This window comes from Armigeres subalbatus, chromosome 3 (assembly GCF_024139115.2).
Source record: "Armigeres subalbatus isolate Guangzhou_Male chromosome 3, GZ_Asu_2, whole genome shotgun sequence".
Classification (NCBI taxonomy): domain Eukaryota; kingdom Metazoa; phylum Arthropoda; class Insecta; order Diptera; family Culicidae; genus Armigeres; species Armigeres subalbatus.
This window is the reverse complement of record NC_085141.1, coordinates 427,718,985-427,744,650: the sequence shown is the minus strand read 5'-3', so window position 1 is coordinate 427,744,650 and position 25,666 is coordinate 427,718,985. Positions and strand designations below refer to the sequence as shown.

The 25,666-nt window shown below is 39.6% G+C and overlaps 1 protein-coding gene across 1 annotated transcript in view; it reads left to right on the top strand.

The window, feature by feature from the left end:
• The window catches only part of LOC134227471 (dual specificity protein phosphatase Mpk3), a 116,191-nt gene that overhangs the window by 75,372 nt on the left and 15,153 nt on the right, over positions 1 to 25,666 (top strand). Inside the window, exon 2 of the mRNA XM_062708987.1 lies at positions 16,518 to 16,626. Within this exon, the coding sequence (XP_062564971.1) occupies positions 16,518 to 16,626 (109 nt within the window). The remainder of the gene's footprint in view (positions 1 to 16,517; positions 16,627 to 25,666) is intronic.

Genomic DNA, 25,666 nt, shown 5'->3' with positions numbered 1-25,666 from the left:
GAGTTGTACGAGGCTTGCCGAATTGGATAAATACTACGAGTGCTGAAAAATCGAGTTTAGTAACGTGTTGCACATGCTATTCTTTGCAATTACGGAAAATGGGATTTATTCTGTTCATCTGTACATTATCTGTACCAAATTTTACAGTCCAATTTATTCATCATGATAATTCTTGAGAATAAATCAAAAGACTATCAGATCCATGTTATCGTGTCACATTTCATAGCTCTACAAACCATAAAGCGATAGATGAACTTGCATTTGAAAAAAAATTATGTCATATCCATCAAACTATTTCATTTATTACGCGACGCAGAGCATGCATCATTTGAACACTTACTCAAGCTAAATCAGCAAAATGTTGTCATGGTAACAACTGTGATGAGGTTGTTTTTTATTATAGCACCCAAATGAGTGCTATAATGGATGTTATGCAAGCCATTACAATTGAATAATGATCATTAAAGCACCCATTTCGTTGATATGGAAAAGTAGGCCGTTTTGTCACTCAAGGACGAACTGTAAACCAGGTATTATGTTCAGGAATACCAAAAAAAAATGTTCTCTATTCGCCCACAATGTTGTCAGACTTTGCTCGGGTACCGGTACTGCAAGTGTCAAACCGATGTTGGTGATGAAACCAAACATGTACTACAACATGATGCATAAATTATGGCCAATTTAAGCTTGTTGAAGTATAAATTGGCAAAATAATTCAAATGACTACAGCGCCACTAGCGTTCTAGTGCTCATGCTTCTACTGTTCGTCATAGTCTCGAAAACCAATAAAAGAGACGATTTTTTGTAAAACTCATGCGTACCAAATCGTAAGCTCAGGAGAAACGTTCTCTATAGTGGAGTTCTAGCAAATGTACGTTGCTTTCGTTGGTTTTAGCTCCTATGACGATGGACGGAAATACCTGCCGTGTCCCTGCATAATGGCGGATATTGTATCGAAACTCAAAAAAAAAAGTTGAAAAAATCATTAATTTTCAAACGTAACACAGTTGTGATACAATTGCACATAATGAATAATTCACAGTGTCTACTTTTAAAAGGAATTACTGTCCGACGGGCTTGTTTTTGATACTTTGAGAGATCCTTCAAAATTAATAACAAAGTGGAGCACAACGCGGGTTTTCATAGAAATTAAGGCTTTGTCGTCTACAACATATTTTGGCACATAGACCATCCAGTGGGTTTTTTTTTTGTTAGAAAACCGTGTAGCCCAACTGTCTATAATTGTGGCCTCAAAGATACCAAAATATTTGCATATAATTTTTTCCGGCTAGACAAATGGGTTGAATCGAATAGTTTTTTGTCAGATACACAATTTGGTTTCCGCAGGGGCAAGGGAACGAACGACTGTCTTGCGTTGCTTTCTTCAGAAATTCAGCTTACTTTCGCTAAAAAAGAGCAAATGGGCTCAGTGTTTTTGGATATTAAGGGGGCTTTTGATTCAGTTTGCGTTGATGTCTTATCCGACAAACTCCACGAGTGTGAACTTTCACCTATTTTGAACAATTATTTGTACAATTTGTTGTCAGAGAAGCGTATGAGTTTTTCTCATGGTGACTCGGCAACTTCACGAATTAGCTACATGGGTCTCCCCCAGGGCTCATGTTTGAGCCCCCTACTTTACAATTTTTACGTTAGAGACATTGATGAATGTCTCATGCCGAATTGCTCGTTAAGACAGCTTGCAGATGACTGCGTTGTATCCGTTTCGGGGCCAACCGCTGTTGATCTGCAAGGACCGTTGCAAGATACTCTGGACAATTTGTCCACATGGGCTACCAAGCTGGGTATCGAATTCTCTCCGGAGAAAACTGAGATGGTTGTCTTTTCAAAAAAACATAAGCCGGCAAAGTTCCCGCTCCAACTGATGGGTAAGACAATCACTCATAGCATGTCTTCTAAATACCTCGGGGTCTGGTTCGACTCGAAATGCACCTTCGGGAAGCAAATTGTGTATCTGACACAAAAATGCCAGAAACGGATCAACTTCATGCGATCAATAACCGGAACATTGTGGGGAGCGCATCCCGAAGATCTGATGACGTTGTATCGAACCACCATTTTGTCGGTCCTCGAATACGGTAGTTTCTGCTTCCAGTCCGCGGCTAAAACACACATGTTGAAGCTTCAGCGGATTCAATACCGCTGTCTCCGTATCGCGTACGATGAGCTTGGAAGTACTTGCGGGAGTACTGCCACTTACAGATCGTTTCGCGGAATTATCGCTCCGGTTCCTCATCCGCTGTGAGGTTCTCAATCCATTGGTCATTGACAACTTCGAGAAGCTGCTCGAACAAAACCCTCAATCCCGATTCATGAGTATTTACCACTGGTATATGACGCTGGAGGTAAGCCCATCTTCGGTTGACACCAATCGTGCTAACTTCTTAGACTCTTACAGTTCCTCTGTTACTTTTGATCTGTCCATGAAGCAGGAGGTTCATGGAATACCAGACTTTCTTCGAGCGGAGGTCATACCTCCATTATTTGCAAGCAAATACGGGCACGCTAGCGAGGAGAGAAGCTTTTTCACTGACGGGTCAAAAATGGATGACTCCACTGGTTTCGGTGTTTTCAACGTTTTCGCGCCTACTTTAAGCTCAAAGAGCCTAGTTCCGTGTATACTGCTGAGCTAGCAGCTATACACTATTCACTCGAACAAATCGCATCCCTGCCTCCTGACCACTTTTTCATCTTCACCGACAGTCTAAGTTCATTGGAGGCTGTTCGGTCAATGAAACCGGTGAAGCACTCAGCGTATCTCCTAAAGGGATAAAGAAAGCTTTGAGTGCTCTATCGAAACGGTCATTCACAATCACCATGGCTTGGGTCCCTTCTCATTGCTCGATCCCGGGAAATGAGAAAGCGGACTCTTTGGCTAAGGTGGGCGCTATGGAAGGTGATATTTACGATCGGAAAATCACCTTCGATGAATTTTTCACATTAGTTCGTCAGGAAACCTTGAACAGCTGGCAACAGAAATGGACAAATGGGGAGTTGGGTAGATGGCTGTATTCAATTCGCCCGCAGGTGTCGAAGCGTCCATGGTTCAAAAAATTGAATATGGGACGAGACTTCATTCGAACCATGTGTCGTCTAATGTCCAATCACTACACTTTAAATGCACATCTTTTCAGAGTGGGGTTCTCGGAAGGAAATCTCTGTGTTTGCGGCGAGGATTATCAGGACATCGATCATGTCGTGTGGGCGTGCGAGGAGCATCGTGGCCCCAGATCTGCGCTAACTGAACATCTCCGGGTCCGAGGAAAACAACCAAAGCCTATTAGGGAAGTGTTGTCGGGCCTTGATCTCGAGTACATGTCCCTGGTCCACCAATTTTTGAAAGTTGCCGATGTAAAACTGTAATCATTGTCTGCCCATTCCCTTGTCTGTCATACCCCATTACGAATGTCCTCCTCTTGTTGTACATTTGAATGTCTGTCGTTAATCCCTTCCGTATGTCTTCCTCTCGTTGTTATCTCCCAAAAAAAAGTTTGTTTGTCCCGTTACAGATGTGAAACATCGCGAGGAATGTCAACTTTGTGAGCATCAGCATCGTAATTACTTAAGTACCCTAAAATCCTTTCCTTTCCTACTGTATTATTGTATTCCCTAACCTCGACCAAACCGCGAGTCTTTCGGTTCCCCAAAACTAACACTATGTATAAGAATCAAGAAATGTATTGTTAAACTTGATTTCGGCTCCGTAACGCTTCACGGCAAATGAGCCTTCCAAATAAACGAAAGATTAAAAAAAAAAAAAAATTGCATATAATTTAGAATTCTTGAATCATCAATGCCTCAAATCTAGAGTTAAAAACCCAGATTAATCCACCTAGCGGTGATGGTGCCTTTCTCGACCTTCGTAAAATGGGTTTTGCTTGAAAGTAGATGAGCTAGTAGCTAAGAGTAAACAAAAAAAACTTCTTGGCCGGAAAAACTTGAAAATCGGAGCAAAGATATTGTAGATCCAGTTGAAAACGCGAGATCTCGGTTCGGTTTTCAACTTGATCTACAATATGCTAATCAGAATTTCGACATTTTTTTCCTTTTCCAATCTTTTTGATGTACATACCCCTGTTGTATTTTACCCAGTTATATATTTTAAGGATATCACATTTGGATGTTTGTTAAACTGAAGCTCTGACTACACAAAAGAAAATGAAAATATCATTCCCATCAAGCGAGCGGAGGGCAATATTTGTTATGATATAAATCTCGTGGCCGTTCTTCTGCCAAACTCCCGTATGAAGAGGGAGGGAAGTGTATCAGTGTGGAAGCATCCGATAGTTCGTTTTCGGAGAGAAATTATAGCCTTTCGGTACAACTTTGTAGCACAAGAAAGGCAAAAAGTAATTTGGCCATATTTTCTAAGGTAATAGTCCAAGCTGGCCAATTTTCAATAGAAAATAATAGAATAGGATTCCGCGTCCAATGCAATTTGTTATGAGTAAATCGATTGAGGGTAAGTGCATTAAAAATGAGCTAGACTTTTTTACGCGCTTTTTTGTAACATAAAGCATTTTGGCCATAATTTTTGTGCCCATAGTCCGATCTTCCAAATTTTCAATAGAAAACAAAACGACAGAATCCTGCGTCGAATGGAATTTGTTGCAAGTAAATAGGTTGAGGATAAGTACCAAAAAAGTGAGCTAAACTTTTTGCACTTTTGGTGCGCGCACACACATACATACACACACAGACACATCATCTCAGTTCATCGAGCTGAGTCGATTGGTATATAACACTATGGGTCTCCAGGTCTTCTGTAAAAGTTTGGTTTTGGAGCGAACATATAGCCTTTTTGTATACTTTGTAAACAAAAGGCAAAAATGGTGTTTCGGCCATAACTTCTGATCCCATATTTCGATCTGGCCAAATTTCAATAGGAAACAATCGGATAGGAATCTGCGTCGAATGCAACTTGTTGCGTGTAAATCGATCAAGGTTAGGTGTCCGAAAAATAGGTGACATTTTTTTTGTGATTTTTCTATTAAAAAGGTGGTTTGGCCATAACTTCCGATCCCATAGTCCGACCTGGTCAATTTTCAATAGGAAACAATGGGAAAGGATTCTGCGTCGAATGCAATTTGTTGCGAGCAAATCGGTTGAGGATAAGTGCCCGAAAAATGAGTGACATTTTTTACGCGATTTTCACGTATAAATTTGTATTTTGGCCATTACTTCCAATCCCATAGTCCGACGTGGCCAATTTTCAATAGGAAACAATGGGAAAGGATTCTGCGTCGAATGCAATTTGTTGCGAGCAAATCGGTTGAGGATAAGTGCCCGAAAAATGAGTGACATTTTTTACGCGATATTTACGTATAAATTTGTATTTTGGCCATAACTTTCAATCCCATAGTCCGACATGGCCAATTTTCAATAGGAAACAATGGGAAAGGATTCTGCGTCAAATGCAATTTGTTGCGAGCAAATCGGTTGAGGATAAGTGCCCGAAAAATGAGTGACATTTTTTACGCGATTTTCACGTATAAATTTGTATTTTGGCCATTACTTCCAATCCCATAGTCCGACGTGGCCAATTTTCAATAGGAAACAATGGGAAAGGATTCTGCGTCGAATGCAATTTGTTGCGAGCAAATCGGTTGAGGATAAGTACCCGAAAAATGAGTGACATTTTTTACGCGATATTTACGTATACATTTTTATTTTGGCCATAACTTCCAATCCCATAGTCCGACGTGGCCAATTTTCAATAGGAAACAATGGGAAAGGATTCTGCGTCAAATGCAATTTGTTGCGAGCAAATCGGTTGAGGATAAGTGCCTAAAAAATGAGTGACATTTTTTGCTTCGTTTTGTGCGCACACACACACACACACATACACACACACACACACACACACACACAGACATCACCTCAATTCGTCGAACTGAGTCGATTGGTATATAACACTATGGGTCTCCGGGCCTTCTATAAAAAGTTTGTTTTTGGAGCGATCATATAGCCTTTACCGTATACTTAGTATACGAGAAAGGCAAAAAATATCAAACTATGACTACTATCGGATCATAACTGGATACCATGGGAAAAATTTTAAAACGTATGTGCGGGGCCCTTCAGAAACAATGTGAAGTGGAAAGTACCATGAGGTAACGAAATCCGTACAAGAATTAAATACATCCACCTTATGAGATATCCATACATGTATAATAAAGGGTGTTGGAAGTAATTAATTGATAAATCATTCATCTTATCCTATTCAAATACTTGACACTTTGACTGTAAACTTTTCGGTCATTGAAGTAAAAAGTAGGCTTTGAAATTAAAGCACAAATGAACTACAAAATGACACTCAGTAAACGCAAAGTTTCTGGTGTCATATGTTTGCGTATTGACTAGGGTAAAAGACCCAATAGGAAAGGAACAAAGCACGTTCGACCACTACTCAATTGCTTGCACAAAAACTATACATTATTTCGCTCTAAATTTGTATTTTGATTAAAAAGTATTCCAATAGCAGCAGTTCCTGTCATTATCACCTAAAATGAATCCTCCAATTATTGGTTCAATGTTCCAAAAGTTGCGATATTTTCTAATTCGTGTTCCTATAGTTGCGAATCCCATTATTTTCATACGGGACTCGTAACTATAGAAACACTATTGGAACTATAGGTACAAAGCAGAGAAGAAATTATAGTATTTCAGTGATATTTTACCGATTATTTAAGAAATCCCAAACTGCTTTCGTCCCTTTCACGTAATGACAGGTCAGCAAATAGATATACAAAGTGGGTTGCTGCGTTTATTGCGTATATTCTACAAAAAATACACTACCGCAACTATGAGGACACCCACGACTATCGGATCAATTACCTCATAATTGTATTAATTGTATCATAATGACTGTCCTTAAACCGCAAATCACAATAAAGTAAGATCAGCGCATTATAAATCCAAAGGATCCCTTCTCAAGGTGCGCATTGAACTGTTTATGGTGGTGGCCAGTGAATCGGCCCGCTTTCAAATATTCCAGAAGTTAAAAGCAATCTTCCTAACTTTTATCAATTTGTTTCACATGTTTTTGACTACGCATAGTTTATTATCTTGTCTACTTTCATCTAGTGTCGAGTTTCGCAAATTGTATGGAATTTAAGTCATGTTTTAGACTTTTTTCTTTCACACGGTTTTAAGGTTTTTGCACAACGCAGTTTCAAGTAGTTTCTTCAAATTTCTCATCAATATCCACACTGAATCCATTGTATATGGTCATTATACTTATTTATCAAGCATTACAGTTGTCCAAACTTAAAATATTGTAACCAAAGAAGAATTAGAGGCATTTGAAATTTAAAAGGTGGTGTTCCGAAAAACTTTGGAAGCAAATGATTCATTCGTCGTTAGTACAGTTGCAAAGAGGCCCGATTCTTTAGGTGTTTCACTCTCACATATTAAAATCAGGAAACATCTGTCAGAAAATTGATATAGTTCAACACCTCCTGATTCCAAATAACGCCACATTAATGTTTGTTGTTTTAATTTAAAAACCTACGAGAACGATAAGATAAATTATTCATAAATTTTAAACATCAAATTCTGATTAATTATTTTAGAGCGTCTTAGGGGAAATGCTACAAGGTTAAATGGAAGAATAATAGTCTTTTAATCAAATTCTGGTAATGAGGTAGACAGATTTTTCCCTACATAATATTATAGTTTGAGAGTAAAACCGTTTCTTTTTTCAGAAACGAAAACCATTGCTCAATTAATTCTGGAAATTTTAATTTGTGTCCCAAACGATTTCTGAGGATTCCAAAAGATCAATCATATTTTAAAAAAATATTTATCTGCAAGTTTTTGTCTTTTCAATATTTTTTTCTTGTCAAAATCGCCAAAAAATTATCCAAATTTTAGCAACTTTGTCGAAATAAAAACTCTTGAAAGTTTAATGGAAGCCTGAGAATAAAATTTAAAATTAAAAGAGGAATTTCTCTGAATATATAGCAGTTTAAATATATTTTTTAATTAAAATTAAGTAAAAAATTGCGAATAATCAAACCATTTTAAATCGTAAATTTCCTGATACATTTGCACGTAACTTAAGAATAATGCCACAATTCCAGCTGAAGCTTGAATTTCCAGATAACAATTCTTAAGGAGTACCTCAAGCAATGACAAAGCCTCAAGGGGTACCACTCATCAAAAAGATTGAGAACCGCTGTCCGAAGTGATCATTTGCCTAAACTGAAGATAGATCTGCATGCATTTGAGAGAACTGAACTACCAGTAGGAAGGAGCCAGATGTTTTGCCTTTCTCGTATACTAAGTATACGGTAAAGGCTATATGATCGCTCCAAAAACAAACTTTTTATAGAAGGCCCGGAGACCCATAGTGTTATATACCAATCGACTCAGTTCGACAAATCGAGGTGATGTCTGTGTGTGTGTGTGTGTGTGTGTGTATGTGTGTGTGTATGTGTGTGTGTGTGTGTGCGCAAAACTACTAAAAAAATGTCACTCATTTTTCGGGCACTTATCCTCAACTGATTTGCTCGCAACAAGTTGCATTCGACGCAGAATCCTGTCCCATTGTTTCCTATTTGAAATTGGCCAGATCGGACTATGGGATCAGAAGTTATGGTCAAAATACAAATTCATACGAAAAAAACGCGTAAAAAATGTCACTCATTTTTCGGGCACTTATCCTCAACCGATTTACTCGCAACAAGTTGCATTCGACGCAGAATCCTGTTCCATTGTTTCCTATTTGAAATTGGTCAGATCGAACTATGGGATCAGAAGTTATGGCCAAAATACAAATTCATACGAAAAAATCGCGTAAAAAATGTCACTCATTTTTCGGGAACTTATTCTCAACCGATTTGCTAGCAACAAGTTGCATTCAATGCAGAATCCTGTCCCATTGTTTCCTATTTGAAATTGGCCAGATCGAACTATGGGATCAGAAGTTATGGCCAAAATACAAATTCATGCGAAAAAATCGCGTAAAAAATGTCACTCATTTTTCGGGAACTTATTCTCAACCGATTTGCTCGCAACAAATTGCATTCAATGCAGAATCCTGTCCCATTGTTTCCTATTTGAAATTGGCCAGATCGGACTATTGGATCAGAAGTTATGGCAAAAATACAAATTCATACGAAAAAATCGCGTAAAAAATGTCACTCATTTTCCGGGCACTTAGCCTCGACCGATTTGCTCGCAACAAATTGCATTCGACGCAGAATCCTGTCCCATTATTTCCTATTTGAAATTGGCCAGATCGAACTATGGGATCGAAAGTTATGGCCAAAATACAAATTCATACGAAAAAATCGCGTAAAAAATGTCACTCATTTTTCGGGAACTTATTCTCAACCGATTTGCTCGCAACAAGTTGCATTCAATGCAGAATCCTGTCCCATTGTTTCCTATTTGAAATTGGCCAGATCGAACTATGGGATCAGAAGTTATGGCCAAAATACAAATTCATACGAAAAAATCGCGTAAAAAATGTCACTCATTTTTCGGGAACTTATTCTAAACCGATTTGCTCGCAACAAGTTGCATTCAATGCAGAATCCTGTTCCATTGTTTCCTATTTGAAATTGGCCAGATCGAACTATGGGATCAGAAGTTATGGCCAAAATACAAATTCATACGAAAAAATCGCGTAAAAAATTTCACTCATTTTCCGGGCACTTATCCTCAACCGATTTGCTCACAACAAGTTGCATTCGATGTAGAATCCTGTCCCGTTGTTTCCTATTTGAAATTGGTCAGATCGCACTATGAGATCAGAAGTTATGGCCAAAATACAAATTCATACGAAAAAATCGCGTAAAAAATTTCACTCATTTTTCGGGCACTTATCCTCAACCGATTTGCTCGCAACAAGTTGCATTCGACGCAGAACCCTGTTCCATTGCTTCCTATTTGAAATTGGCCAGATCGGACTATGGGATCAGAAGTTATGGCCAAAATACAAATTCAAACGAAAAAATCGCGTAAAAATGTCACTCATTTTTCGGGAACTTATCCTCAACCGATTTGCTCACAACAAGTTGCATTCGACGTAGAATCCTGTCCCGTTGTTTCCTATTGAAAATTTGCCATATCGGACTATGGGATCGAAAATTATACCATTTTTGCCTTTCTGGTATACTAAGTATACGGTAAAGGCTATATGATCGCTCCAAAAACAAACTTTTTATAGAAGGCCCGGAGACCCATAGTGTTATACACCAATCGACTCAGTTCGACGAATCGAGGTGATGTCTGTGTGTGTGTGTGTGTGTGTGTGTGTGTGTGTGTGTGTGTGTGTGTGTGTGTGTGTGTGTGTGTGTGTGTGTGTGTGTGTGTGTGTGTGTGTGTGTGTGTGTGTGTGTGTGTGTGTGCGCAAAACTACTCAACAAAATGTCACTCATTTTTCGGGCACTTATCCTCAACCGATTTGCTCGCAACAAGTTGCATTCGACGCAGAATCCTGTCCCATTGTTTCCTATTTGAAATTGGCCAGATCGAACTATGGGATCGAGAGTTATGGCCAAAATACAAAATCATACGAAAAAATCGCGTAAAAATGTCACTCATTTTCGGGCACTTATCCTCAACCGATTTGCTCGCAACAAGTTGCATTCGACGCAGAATCTTGTCCCATTGTTTCCTATTTGAAATTGGCTAGATCGGATTATGGGATCGAAAGTTATGGCCAAAATACAAAATCCTACGAAAAAATCGCGTAAAAAATGTCACTCATTTTTCGGGCACTTATCCTCAACCGATTTGCTCGCAACAAGTTGCATTCGACGCAGAATCCTGTCCCATTGATTCCTATTTGAAATTGGCCAGATCGAACTATGGGATCGAGAGTTATGGCCAAAACACAAAATCATACGAAAAAATAGTGTAAAAAATGTCACTCATTTTTCGGGCACTTATCCTCAACCGATTTGCTCGCAACAAGTTGCATTCGACGCAGAATTCTGTCCCATTGTTTTTTATTTGAAATTGGCCAGATCGGACTATGGGATCGAAAGTTATGGTCAAAATACAAATTCATACAAAAAAATCGCGTAAAAAACGTCACTCATTTTCGGACACTTATCCTCAACCGATTTGCTCGCAACAAGTTGCATTCGACGCAGAATCCTGTCGCATTATTTCCTGTTTGAAATTGGCCAGATCGGACTATGGGATCGAGAGTTATGGCCAAAATACAAATTCATACGAAAATATTGCGTAAGAAATGTCACTCATTTTTCAAGCACTTATTCTCAACCGATTTGCTCGCAACAAATTGCATTCGACGCAAAATCCTTTCCCATTATTTCCTATTGAAAATTGGACAGGTCGGACTATGGGATCGGAAGTTATGACCAAAATACCTTTTTTCATAAAATCGCAAAAATGTCACCTATTTTTCGGACACCTAACCTTAATCGATTCACACGCAACAAGTTGCATTCGACGCAGAATCCTGTCCCCTTGTTTCCTACTGAAAATTGGCTGGATTGGACTATGGGATCAGAGGTTATGGATGAAACCCCATTTTAGCCTTTTTCTACGACACCGCTGTATGTTCGCTCCAAAACCCAAACTTTTACAGAAGGCCTGGAGACCCATAGTGTTATATACCAATCGATTCAGCTCGACGAACTGAGATTATGTCTCTGTCTCTCCACTTCATACGGGAGTTTGGCGGAAAGACGGTCATGAGATTTATATCATAACAAATATTGCCCTCCGCTCGCGTGATGGGAATGACATTTTCGTTTTCTTTTTGTGTAGTCGGAGCTTCAGTTCAACTAACATCCAAAAGTGATATCCTTAAAATATATGACTGGGTGAAATAAAACAGGGTTATGTACGTCAAAAGATTGGAAAAGGAAACAAAAATGTCGAAATTCTTATTAGCATATTGTAGATCAAGCTGAAAACCGAACCGAGGTCCCGCGAAATCGCATTTCCGGATGTTGCAACTGCATCGCGAGTAGTGCGCAACTGTGCCATAGTCGGGCACCACTCGCGATGCAGTTGCGACATCCGGAAATGGGACAAAATATGATTTTCGGTTTTCAACTGGATCTACAATATCTTTGCCATAAATAATCTGATTTTCATAGAACGGACAAAGAAATTTGTCTTTTTTACTCCTAGCCACTAGCTCATCTTTTTTCAAGCACACACATTTTACGAAGGTCGAGAAAGGCACCATCACCGCTAGGTGGATTAATCTGGGTTTTTATCTGTACTGTCTCACTCTTATACCCCCTTGCGAAGCAATCCAAATTAGGCATTGCGTTGGGCTCGGTCCAACACTATCCTTGCTTATTTCGTAGTGACTAATTGTCATCGGAACATTTCCGTCTTTAAAATAAGGAAAATTTTCTCAGGATATTCAATATTCGGGTCTATATTCAAGAATGCTCAAACCTATTAGCACTAAACAGCCAAATATTCAGCTTAATAATTTAAAATGTTCTGAAAAATAAGAAGTCCATAATATTAAACTGATTCTATGTTGAATCAACAAAAGTTCATTAAATAAAATGCGAAAATGTTAGTCTCGGCGTTGGAAACAGTTACTGTCAAAAATATGTACAGTCAAACCTCCATGAGTCGATGTTCTATGAATCGATATCGACTCATGGAAGCAAATTATTCGATATTAAAAAATATTTTCTAGGTTACTATGATGGTCCCTCCAAACAGTTCTCCACGGATTTTATATTCCACATATCGATTTCCATGAGTCTATGGTCCCTTCAATATCGACTCATAGAGGTTTGGCTGTATAGTAAAAACTGTATGCATTGTGCCTATGAATCTCTTTCTTTTAGGATGTTTATTAAAGTTGGGATATAACAAGACCAGTAACTTGTTGTTATCTATAAATTTCTATGCATTGAGAAAAGTTAGAGATCTGTCGTGTAATGTCCTGTAATGTATCATGATTGTGGACGAGTGCCGAAATAGGGACAGCCAAAACTTTTGAGTAAATCTACGGAATTGATGTTGAAACAATCTGGCATCGCTGCTCGGCCTCTTCTTGTCGGATCTCGGTGGCGTCGTGCACACGCATCCACGGGAAGCTACTGTCATCCTATCTCGCTCCGGCCTGGCTCCGGCTATTCCGGGCCGCAAAGATATAAATTAATTTTTGAGTTCCTTTAACAAAAAAAAGTATTATAAAACAGTCTAAAAACACCTAAATAAAAAGAAAAAATATACAGAATAGTTAAAACTGCCTATGGTGACGATCAATAAAGTCCCGGCCATTTAGAAATTTATGAATACAGTAGCCGTTCGATAACTGCAACATGTTTACTTTTCAGTTAACGAATGCCGTTCGATAACTGCAACGCATTCTAGACGTCAAACGGTTGTCAATCGACGTCAGATGCAATAAAAGTGCATCTAAATGTGCAGCGCAATGCAGCTGTCATTGAGTTTGACAACGGTTTGAAGCTTAGCGGTCCGATAACTGCAAAACTGTTGCAACTATCGAATTGCAGTTAAAAAGCACTGCAGTTAAATGACTTGCAGTTATCGAACGTCTACTGTACCTAATAATAAATAAAATTAATTTCTAAATAATATCAAAGTAACACTGCACAAGAATTGAAAATCATGTCCAGGGTTTGCTCTTGCTAAACGAGAAGAAGCTATTATGAATGAACCAATCTTTCACCCCTACATGCTCTTAATGGAATATGACTCCTAGCCAAAGTCTTGAATGAAATGGAAAAATCGATATTTGATGCCACAGTGTTTATTCGTCTGGCTGAATGAATGGCCGCCATGCAGTCACAACTATAGAATTCATTCACGATTTTTTCTCGAATCAAACAAACAGGTTGGAATGTTTGCCACACTCATAGCAACATCCATTTGCGAATAGCACGCGGCTCTAGCCAGCGTTCACAGTGGTTGAGCCCAATCCGGAAAAACGAAAAACAATGAACGGATGGGCCCCCACTTCCTTCGAAGCGTGGTGCCAGGCACCCGGTTTTCGAGGAAAAGGGGCAAACGCGCGTGAAGTTATGCATAAACATGTGGCCATTTCCCAGGCCAACTTTGCAGTCAGTGAGAGCACGAGTGCCTACTTGGTTATTAGCTGCCATCAGCCGTTTCCTGTTTGCTACGATATGCGCGGACAGACAGCTCCACACAAAACAAGCTCCATCGAACAAACAAAGCAAGCTCTGCGACTGGCTGACCCATGTCGAGTCAAATTCCGAAAATCGAGAAAGAATAATTCTCTCTTTCTCCGGTATTCTTTCTTTGTTGCATGCTTTCTTTCAACATAAATTCCACTGAATAGTGCGCCTAACAGGGCTGAAAATATGAGATCTTTGACCCTGAAGGTCGTGTCGCCGTCGTTGCCTGATTATGAAGTCCACAAGTCCAGCACTGACTAGTGCTGGCAGAATATGCGCCCGGTTTCCATCCAATGTGCATTAACTATGCGAATGAGAAAATTGTAACAAAAATACCTCTTTAGAGATCCGCAAACAGGGGACATAAAACGTTTGATTTCAAATGAATCACATAGGTGCTAAGGCATAGTGCGAATTTGACAAGGATTATTGTCATAAGACGAGTTTGTACAATCCCATTGAATTCCACCACTTAATTGTATCTTGACAGATACGTATTTCGACCTCAACAGTAAGGCCGTCTTCAGTGTCTCGTACTGAAGTCAAGTCGAGTCAAGTACGAGACACTGAAGACGGCCTTACTGTTGAGGTCGAAATACGTATCTGTCAAGATACAATTAAGTGGTGGAATTCAATGGGATTGTACAAACTCGTCTTATGACAAGTGAAGATAAAATGGTCAGATAAGTCACATTTCTCAACTGTAGTATATTGATTCGGATCTTTCCAAAATCCTGAAATCAAAATTAATTAGGCCGCGATTCATGATGTTTGTTTAGGAATGTTATTTGAATGGATTTACGAACGATTGGCACTCCTCCCACCTTTTTTAAGGTGAATCGCGTTGGAGTCCAATTTCAAATCTACCTAGCACTTTTGAGGGCACATAACTTGAAAAGTAAACGACAGACAAAAGCAAAAACTAGTTTTTCACCTTTGCTCACTTGCAGCATACACGAAAAAATGGTTTCCAGATTTGCTAACCGCCTAAATATTCACATTTGTGCGTGCAATAACGCGAGGTGAGGGATAGCACGGCCATTGTGGCTGCCATTTTTGGACGCCGCCGTAACTCACCTTAACCCATTTTCCCTATCGGGCAATCTAGTTGGCCCTGCATTGATGCTACCGCAGAGCGACGACGACGGCTGGCAGTGGTTGCATGGAAGCGGAAGGAAAATGAATGAAAACGGTCATCATCGCAGCGCGCACACACAGTAAATATGTACCAGGCCGAATTACCTATGCGTGATAGGAAGAAATAAAAGAAGACAAGCTCATTCATAAAACTTTTATTCCGGTGCAATTTAGTTGTCTCATCTATTTGCTTGCTCGCGACTTGGTACGGGATGCCGATTTGAACGACGCGAGGCCTAATACTACGGGGTATTTAGGTCTAGGTGCGAGCGATTCACAGATTTGGGCGTGAAGATAACATTGTTTGAGAAATATGAAGGGATCGTTAGAACTATTTTGAATAGGTTCATGAATATAAAGTTTAATTTGAATGAACGAAAGCTCAGGTTTCTTAGATGCCTTTTATTATGCGTATTTTATTTGTTGACTATTATTAATCAAAACTAGGTTCAGAGTTCAACACAAAAGTATGACCTACTGTTGAAATATAAAAGGTTTTATCAATAATTATGGATTTTTGTTTCAATAAATCGAAGGTGAAGAAGAACCAACAATATTTATGTTCTGTTATTTCGTTTGTCCAGAAAAAAGGCAGCGATGAGAGTTTTCGTCCACCTAAGATAAACTTGAGTAATAATACTTATGAAAAAACACTCTTGTCATTCTACGACCACTCCACTTCTCAACCCACACAATGCTATTATGTCTTGTAACTTTATGTTCTATTCTGCTTTTATACGTGACGCAACTTTCTACCCCCGCAACCACAGCGCATACATCATTTCCCTTCCATTTTCCATGAACGCTGGGTAATGCCACCACTTTCATTCTTGAAAAATGAATGAAAGCTTTGAAGGGTTTTCCTTCAAGCCCACGCATTGCCAACCGTCGGAGAGTAGGCGAAAAACTCCACTGGCACTGAATACCATCTATCCCTGATGTCGTATTCCTTTATCCATATTCCCTCAATCACACTCCTCTTCCCCATTTCGCCCACCTCGTGGGCGGCAGCCGCCTTCAATTACTAATACAATGTTTTTTTTCCTCTACCGTCTACTTTCTCTTTCATATGCTACGGGAATATGCGTGGAACTCCCAACAACAATACCAACGACCCGACGCTGCCGACGAATCCTTGGATGACTGCGCTGCCTACTGTGATTCTACTATTCTACTACTTCCCTTACCACTACGAACGCAAAACGCCGGCCATCCTTGGGTTCCCGATTTGCGTAGGTGGCTATGCGAACTTTCGGCAATCGTTTCCGGAGTGGTGCGAGGATGAAGTCATCAACGCTAACCTGCAGTCGGGATGTGCCGCTACCGAGCAACTGATGGGATTGAGGTGAGCGCTTCCGTAGTAGTAGCACGGTGTGGTGTTCTTTGATTTCATTCAGACTGTTTGTTACTTGTAAGCTTTTTCGCGGCCGTTGTGCGATTAATATCTAGAAGAATAGTTCGGTGAATCGGGATAATTTTCGTTGAAATTGCGGGTAATTTATAAACCAAGCCGAGCCGCGAGTGCAAAGAAAAAGCGTGAGAAAGTGTTTTCCTGGCTTGTAATGGAGCGCTCTATTGTCGGTCGACTCGGATGATCGATTACGCGAATGAATGCAACCTTTGGAGGGCAAATCATCCGCGAGTGCACCGCCATCAGCTGCCTACGACCGATGTCATAGTAAACGACCGAAAAGGTTATGCACTATTTCATACATACATAACTTTTAAAACATAACGCAGATGGTGCGTATAGTCAAGTGTTAGATCATTGAGTACTATTATACATCATCGGTGAAAATATTGAAGAAGACTGTCGGATACAATGAATCAGCAGTTATAATGATGGTGTAAGGTGACAAGGGCCTGTTCACCAATTACGCAACACTAAGGGTCAACCATATCGTTACGGTTCATACAAAAATACTGAATCAGTCATTCAAAAAGTGTTAGGAGGGGGCGAAATGAAGTCTCGCCAAGCCAAATTTGGCGTTGCGTAATTTGCGAATAAATTTTCAAATTGAAAGCTCTCGTGTCATCGTGCGTGAATGCTTTCTTTATAGTATGTAGTCAACGGTAAACGAAGGACTTGATATAATGGAACTTCCATTAAATATGTAACACTCTGAGGTGGAACGGGTGTTGCGAGATATGTGACGATCTTTACGAAATTTGCAGATGCTTGATACCAAAAGTGTGACAGGAAGGAAGAAGACTAAAACTGGTCATTTTTGCGATACACAAATGAAGGATCTCTCCTCCGAACAAAAAAGAAAGGGGAAAACATGTTTGGAAAGCAACGGAAGCTATATTTGAAAAGAGTATTAGAATGCTTTCATTCTTCACATTATCAAATATTTAATACATTTGTGGGTTTTGTCCGAAACATCAACTATAGGACAAAATGTTTTTCTTTCGAGAGTCTAAATAATAAGTATTCGACTTGTTTCGATAATTCCTTCTCTCGATTTAGAAGTACAAAACTATTCAATTTAGAAGTTCAAGGGCATTGGATTCAAAGGGCAAAACATACTTTTGCATATGAACATTAATGAATAATCCATAAAAAAAAAATAAAAAACGATCCGTAAATGACGAATCTATGACAAAAGGTCGAAAAGACAAAACGTCGAATGGAGAAAATGTCGAAAGGCACAAAAGGTCAAAAGGGACAAATGTAACAAATAACTAAGCTGAAATTTAGCAATTGATAGAAAAATATGTTCATGACTATGAAAAACAACATTCCTGTTTCATAGTGTCGTGACCCGGACGAGATTTCTAGTCTCGACCGTTCGTCGCAACAATACTCAGCAAACTGGTCCGCTCTTCGCTTTTGACACGACCATTCGACATGCTTCAAAATAAGGTAGTCTGCTACCCATTCGAAAGAAGTACATACCAAAAGAGCGTATTCAAATTACAAAAATCAATATCACTATATCAATATCAAATCACTTTTTTTCGATACTTTATAGACCTGCAGCCGAATTCCAGTAAATAAATCTCTTGTAAGAAAAGAAATTCTCGAAGAGATTTTCGAAATTTTCTTATTTTGGTATTCCGACGAAAGCGTGAAAGAAATTTTTTGACAGATGAAAAAGAAAACGATAATTTAAATTTCTTCGAGATTTTCGATGGAGAAATTCGATAAGAGATTTTTCTTGGATGTAATTTGAAGGTATAATTGTGTCTTCACTTCCCATAGGAGTGTAAAATAATATGGGAAATATTCTCGGTTCCCTGGGCATGCATCCATTGTACTTATTTGCCACTCAAGATACATACTCATGCAATGGCAAGAAAAGAAAAACTTTCATTTAATAACTGTGGGAATGCTAACAGAACGCTAAGTTAAAAATAAGGCCAAGTTTCATTTGGAATGTAAAGCCATTGAAGAAGAAGAAGAATCGCGTTTGATTGATTATTTGATAAAAAAAAGTTTCAAGGCAAACATTCTGAAACATCCAAATCATTTCAATATCATGGTATGTGCACAACCAACTATCATAAAAAAGCTAAGTTGAAGCTAAGCTAAAGCTAAGCTAAAGCTAAGCTAAAGCTAAGCTAAAGCTAAGCTAAAGCTAAGCTAAAGCTAAGCTAAAGCTAAGCTAAAGCTAAGCTAAAGCTAAGCTAAGCTAAAGCTAAGCTAAAGCTAAGCTAAAGCTTAAGCTAAACCAAATGCTAATGGTTCGGTGTTTTCGAGGTAATAAAGTTAGAGCATTCGTAAAGCTAAGCTAAAGCTAAGCAAAAGCTAAGCTAAAGCTTAAGCTAAACCAAATGCTAATGGTTCGGTGTTTTCGAGGTAATAAAGTTAGAGCATTCGTTTTTTTAGACAGTTAGAAATCACAACAATGTTGCTGTTACTGCATATTTTCATCAATAGATTGAATATTTATCTTTTTTCCCTCATTATTTCGATAACAATAAGCAAAAGCAAGTTTTATTTTCGATATGAGGATGTTTTGAACAACCGGTATGCAAATAGTTGTCAAAAGACATCTAGGGGAAAATATGTGAACTAATATTTTTCTTCGCAAGAAATTTTAGTTTTTTTCTTTCTCTTCAGTCTATCGGAATACGGTATGAAGAGAAGAAATTTTTGGAAAGAGAAAGAGAATCTATAAATCTTTTTTTATAAAGAAATTTTTCAATTTTTTCTTAAACCTTCGGAATTCGGCTGCTGATCTTATCTACTACACATAGATCTTTGGAAAATGATCCATAAAAAGTTTTAGTGGTCTTCTTTCCAAGCGTTATGGATCGGTAATGTGATTCATAACAATTACAATTTTACAAGAAAACATATCATTTTTTGAAAGCTCACTGGGCAAGTTCTTTTTCGTCCTAGATTTCAACCACTCGTCACAGACGAACGATGAACGCACCCATCGTACGAGGCCCGCATGGGCTCTTGTGGTATTTTACCAGATGCCATCAGGATTTGCACAAAAAATTATGTTTTAGAGCAAACGCGGCCTTCAACATACTCTAGACAGTGAAATTCATAGGGTTCAGGTCCAGCGGACTTGCTGGCCGCTCTTAGCTCGTAATAAACCCCTTAAAAATCTTATTTGGGCTTTCTTCACTTTTTGAGCCGGCGTCTAATCCTGTCGCTGGACCTGGCGTTTTACCCAACTTGGCTTATAGCCTGAAATAAGTCAATAAACTGATGATTTCCCTTGATAATCACCTGGGTGTCGACAACCGAAATAAGTAACCCTTTTGAAAAATGAAAAAATTGTGACCGCTACGGTGGCAATCAATATTGAATCACAAAATAGAGTAAACTAGCTTTATGTACCCGGCCTTGCTCGGAATTGCCAGTTTGGTTTGCAGTTTTCTTTTAAAATCGGAAAATGATAAAACCAATTGGTCAACAGGGTAATTGTGTTTACTTATTCATATTTTATCATTTGATTAAAAGAAGGCTTTTGGAAACAGTGACTGATTTTGAAGAAGGGATCGTGGGTTTGAAAAGCCTTATTCCAGGCAAACGTCTTTTTCAAAAAAAGGAAAAACATCCATCGATGTCATATTCCGGGCAAACGCATATTTTTAAAGAAGGGATCACACCCACTATTGCCTTATTCCGGGCAAATGCCTACTTTTAAAGAAGCAACACATCCACCATTCAGAAAGAAACACATTAATCATTGCCTTTCACTGGGCATACCATTATTCCGACGAAGGGTAACAATTATGATTGTTTTATACCCAGCAAAAGCTTGCTTCCTATGCAAGATTTTTCTGATGCTGTTCTTAATTATCCCAAATGTCCTTCATGTCGAATGACCTTAGGCCAAATAGCGTTATGTTAATGGCCTGCTACATTCAGGGACATGTCATTTTCAGGGAAATGTCATATTCTGGGATATGTGTATCGGGAAGTTATTACCGGGAAAATGTTATTGTCGAGGATTTGCTATTTTTAAAGAATTCGGGCAATTTGTTTTCGAAGCATTGTACAATGTCAAAGAACCTTGGATGTACTAAATAAGAGGGATTTGAAATTAAGTCATTTTCTAAACAATACCCAACCCCAATAACCCCCCCCCCAACCCTTACATTCCAAAAGTTCCTTCCAGTCTCTATATAATAGTTTCTTTTGGGTAGAGATTACGTGTTTACGTGTTCGGTTTTAATTGACCCATGCGATAAAAAAGTATGCTAAACTGTTCGTTCAATAAATATACAATCCCTCTCATCAGCTATGACACTTCTACCCAGTCTGATATAGTCTTCCTTAGACAGATAATATGAGTTCCAAATTTGGTGGACATCGATAAATGGGCTCAAAAGTCCTGCTGAATTCATCGATAACTAAACAATACCCCTCTCCCACACCCTCCCCTTTTTAAAATGACTTACTCATATCAACTAAAATCGCTTCCTTAGGACAGACAATATTTGATACAAATTTGGTTCAAATCGGTCATGAGGCTCAAGATTTACATTGAGTTGACCGATTGCTAAACAATACCCCTCCCCTCATACCCTCCCTCTTTTGTAAAGAGCAAACCTAACCTCCTATCGTCGTCTCCTAAAAATAAAGATTTTGTGTTCCAAATTCGGTTGAAATCGGCCAAGGGGATCAGAATTTACACTGAGTTGATCGACAACTAAGCAATACACCTCCCCCCACACCCTCCCATTTTTCCAAAGAGCATGCTTAACCCCATATCGTCCCCTCCTTAAGATAAAGAATTTGTGTTCCAAATTTGGTTGAAATCGGCCTAGGGGTTCAGAAGTTACACTGAGTTGACCAATAACTAAGCAATACCCCTCCCTCCACACCCTCCCCCTTTTCCAAACAGCATCCCTAACTCCCCTATCGTCGTCTTTTCAAGAAAAAGAATGAGTGTTCCAAATTTGGTTGAAATCGGCCAATGGGGTTCAAAAGGTACACTGAGTTGATCCACAACTAAGCAATACCCCTCCCCCCACACCCTCCCCCTTTTCCAAAGAGCATCTCTCATCCCCTATCGTCGTCTCATTAAGATAAAGAATGAGTGTTCCAAATTTGGTTGAAATCGGTCAATGGGTTCAGAAGTTATGCTGGAACATACATACAAACATACATACAAACATACAAACATTGAGTTTTATATATATAGATAGATAGATAGATAGATAGATAGATAGATAGATAGATAGATAGATAGATAGATAGATAGATTGGCTTTGTAAATACGTAATGCGCTCACCATTTCGATCGTTTTACTACGGTTTATAGCACTAAGCAAACGACAAAAAAAAAATTTGGAGTGGGTTTTCACTTTTAGCATTAGCAACTTTGGAGTGGGTTTTCACTTTACAAAAAAAGGTTTTCTCTGTAAAACGAAACAAAAGCTTCTAGGTATATGCTTCGGAAATGGGCACAACAAGATCGTGCTTACATAGCACACGTATGGCAAATGTCAAAATAAACACATCTGTTTTCTGTCAAAAGTTACGACGGAGTGCCGGCAACCGACTAGAGGTGATGATTCATTCGTTCTGAAATGTTGCATTTTCAGTAAAAGGGGTTGGAAATCAGCCTAAAATATTTGTTTAAGCACTATCGTTTAAAATCATAAACTAGGTGAGACTTTAGGACCCAATTAAGTCGGCTAGTTTGGCATAGTCAACGTAAAAATAGAAAATTATTCGAAATATCTGCTGGAGACTCCATGGAATTTTCACGAGAAATTCTCCGGAATTTCCACGAAAATTTTTTCAAAGTTTTCGCGGAGGATTGTTCAAAATGAAGATTTCAACTAAAAATCCTTGGTATTCAATGGGAAATTGCTCGAAATTTTTAATGAATTTCTTTGGATTCCTACAGGAATTTCTTTGTATATATAAGAACTTCTTGGCCATTTGGTCATTTGGCCAAAATGTCACTTGGCATACTGACAAATGTCAATTACTGAACGGATAATATGGTTAAAAATTGCCCCTCTTTTGGCGTAATGGTCTTTTTATCAAATGACCATTAAACAAAATTCCGTAATCTCTCTATTTTCAAGTCGATACTGGCATTTACGCCAAAATTCATCTAGCCAAATTCCATTTAGCCGACCCAAAATGAACGTTTAATCTGAAACTATCATTAGGTCGAAAATGGATTGACCGAAAATGTAGTTTGGCCGAAAGGAACATTCGGCCAAATTGGTAATTTTACTGAAATAGTTATTTGTCCTTACTTAATGACTGAAAATGAAGTTCGGCCGAAAAAGCCGTTTGACCGAACAGATCATTTGACCAAAAATGCCAAATGGTCATTTGGCAGAAAGACCAATATTTTTTCCATTCTTCAAATCAACCATTTTGACAAATGGCATGTTCTGCGAAAAGTGTTGTTCGGCTGAATTGATTTTTCTTGCCAAAAAGTCGTTTAGCCGAATAGGCTGCTAAATGACCGTTCCTACCAAATGGCATTTTTGGTCAAATGATCATTAGTAGGTCTAATGATTTTTTCTGCTAAATTACTGCTAATTGACCATATTATCTGTTCAGTAATTCTGTCAAACGACCATTTCGGCAAATGGCATTTTTGGGTTGATGACCTATTCGGCCAAACGACCATTTCGGTCAAACGTCCTGTTAGGGAAAACAACTTTTTCGACCAAATTACCAGTTCGGCCGTATTTTGATTCCAGCCAATGGAGTTCTTATGGACAGAATTTCTTATGGACAATGCATTAATTGTTACATAACAACAACATGTTTACGTTTCAGTTAGCGAATGTCATTCGATAACTGCAATGCTTTCTAGATATCAAACGGTTGTCAGTGGACTGCAGTAGAAGTGCACCTGATTGTGCAGACTCTTTTCAATGGAACGACTAGCTTCTAATGAATATGCAAACATCATGTTATAACAAAAGCTCCAAGTTTTTTACGCTCTTCAATAAAACTTCTTAGTTTTGATCAGTTCTAGCTAGTTTTATACAAGCCAAATTAAGCTTCGTTTAAATAACGATAAATTTAGTTCAACTTATCACGCTAACAAGCATAACTAACAGGCAGTGGTTGTCTAGACCTGTGCGCCGCCGGGGGGTTACCACGCTAATGACTAATCGCAATACAAAAATCAATTAACTTGAGTCGAGTTTTTTTTTTAATCTTTATTAAGGTGTTTTTTTAATCTACCGCAACCGGGGACAGGGAGCCGCCGCAACCGGGGACATTCGTCTCCTCTACGATATCTCACGACGCTTAAGCGGGGCGAAGATGAATGCAACGATGCCTGTGAAAGACGCGAATGATCAGTTATTGACCGACCCAACTGACCAGCTGAAACGCTGGTTCGAGCACTTCGAACAACTTTTTCAAGTGCCAACCAGGCCATCACCACCTCGGCATGATCTGCCTAGGATCCGACGTATAACACGTGTCAATACCGAAGCTCCATCACTGCTAGAGATTCAAACAGCCATCCAAAGCATGAAATCGAATAAAGCCCCAGGGGTCGACCGCATATCAGCCGAGATGCTCAAAGCTGACCCCATGACATCCGCTCAACTACTGCATCGTTTATTTCGTAATATCTGGGACACCGCAACTTTCCCGGTCGACTGGATGCAAGGTATCTTAGTGAAGGTGCCCAAAACGGGTGACCTGACTGTATGCGATAACTGGCGAGGCATTATGTTGCTGTGTACCGTTCTCAAAGTTCTGTGCAAAATTATCCTAGCCCGGATTCAGGAGAAGATCGATGCGACTCTCCGGCGGCAGCAAGCCGGATTCCGTGCCGGAAGATCCTGTGTGGACCATATTGTCACGCTCCGCATCATTTTGGAGCAGGTCAACGAATTCCAAGAGTCCCTTTACTTGGTATTCATTGACTACGAAACAGCTTTCGACCGTCTCAATCACGAGAATATGTGGGGCGCCCTGAGACGCAAGGGGTTCCTGAGAAAATCATCGGCCTCATCGAAGCACAGTACGAGGCCTTTTCGTGTAGAGTGCTGCACAATGGGGTCCTGTCCGACCCTATCCGGGTCGTAGCTGGTGTGAGGCAAGGATGTATTCTATCACCGTTACTGTTCCTCATCGTAATCGATGAGATTCTGGTAGATGCGATTGACCGTGAGCCAAACCGCGGGCTGTTATGGCAGCCTATAACCATGGAGCACCTAAACGACTTCGAATTGGCGGATGACGTTGCACTACTCGCGCAACGGCGCTCTGATATGCAGAGTAAGCTCAACGACCTTGCCGATCGCTCCTCCTCGGCAGGTTTAGTCATCAACGTCAACAAAACCAAATCGTTGGATGTAAACACGGTGACTCCTTCCAGTTTCACAGTAGCCGGGCAACCAGTGGAGAATGTTGAAAGCTTCCAATATCTTGGTAGCCAAATGGCGTCAGACGGCGGTACCAAGATCGACATAGGCGCACGGATCAAGAAAGCAAGGGCTGCCTTTGCGAGTTTAAGAAATATCTGGAAAAACAGGCAGATAAGTGAACGCACCAAAATACGAATTTTCAACTCTAACGTGAAATCTGTGCTGTTATACGCTAGCGAAACATGGTGTGTATCAGTGGAGAACACTCAACGGCTGCAGGTGTTCATTAACAGATGCCTGCGGTATATAATTCGGGCCTGGTGGCCTCACAATTGGATCTCAAACAACGAGCTCCATCGTCGTTGTCACCAGAGGCCGATAACAACAGAAATTCAGGATCGGAAGTGGGGCTGGGTCGGCCACACTCTACGTAGGGGCGGAAACGAAATCTGTAAGCAAGCATTAGACTGGAACCCAGCGGGACATCGCAGCAGAGGCAGACCCAGAGGCTCATGGCGGAGAAGCCTCAATAAAGAAATAAAAGAAGTCGACCGAAATCTAACCTGGCAACAGGTTAAAGCGATAGCCGGGCATCGCTCAGGATGGAGATCT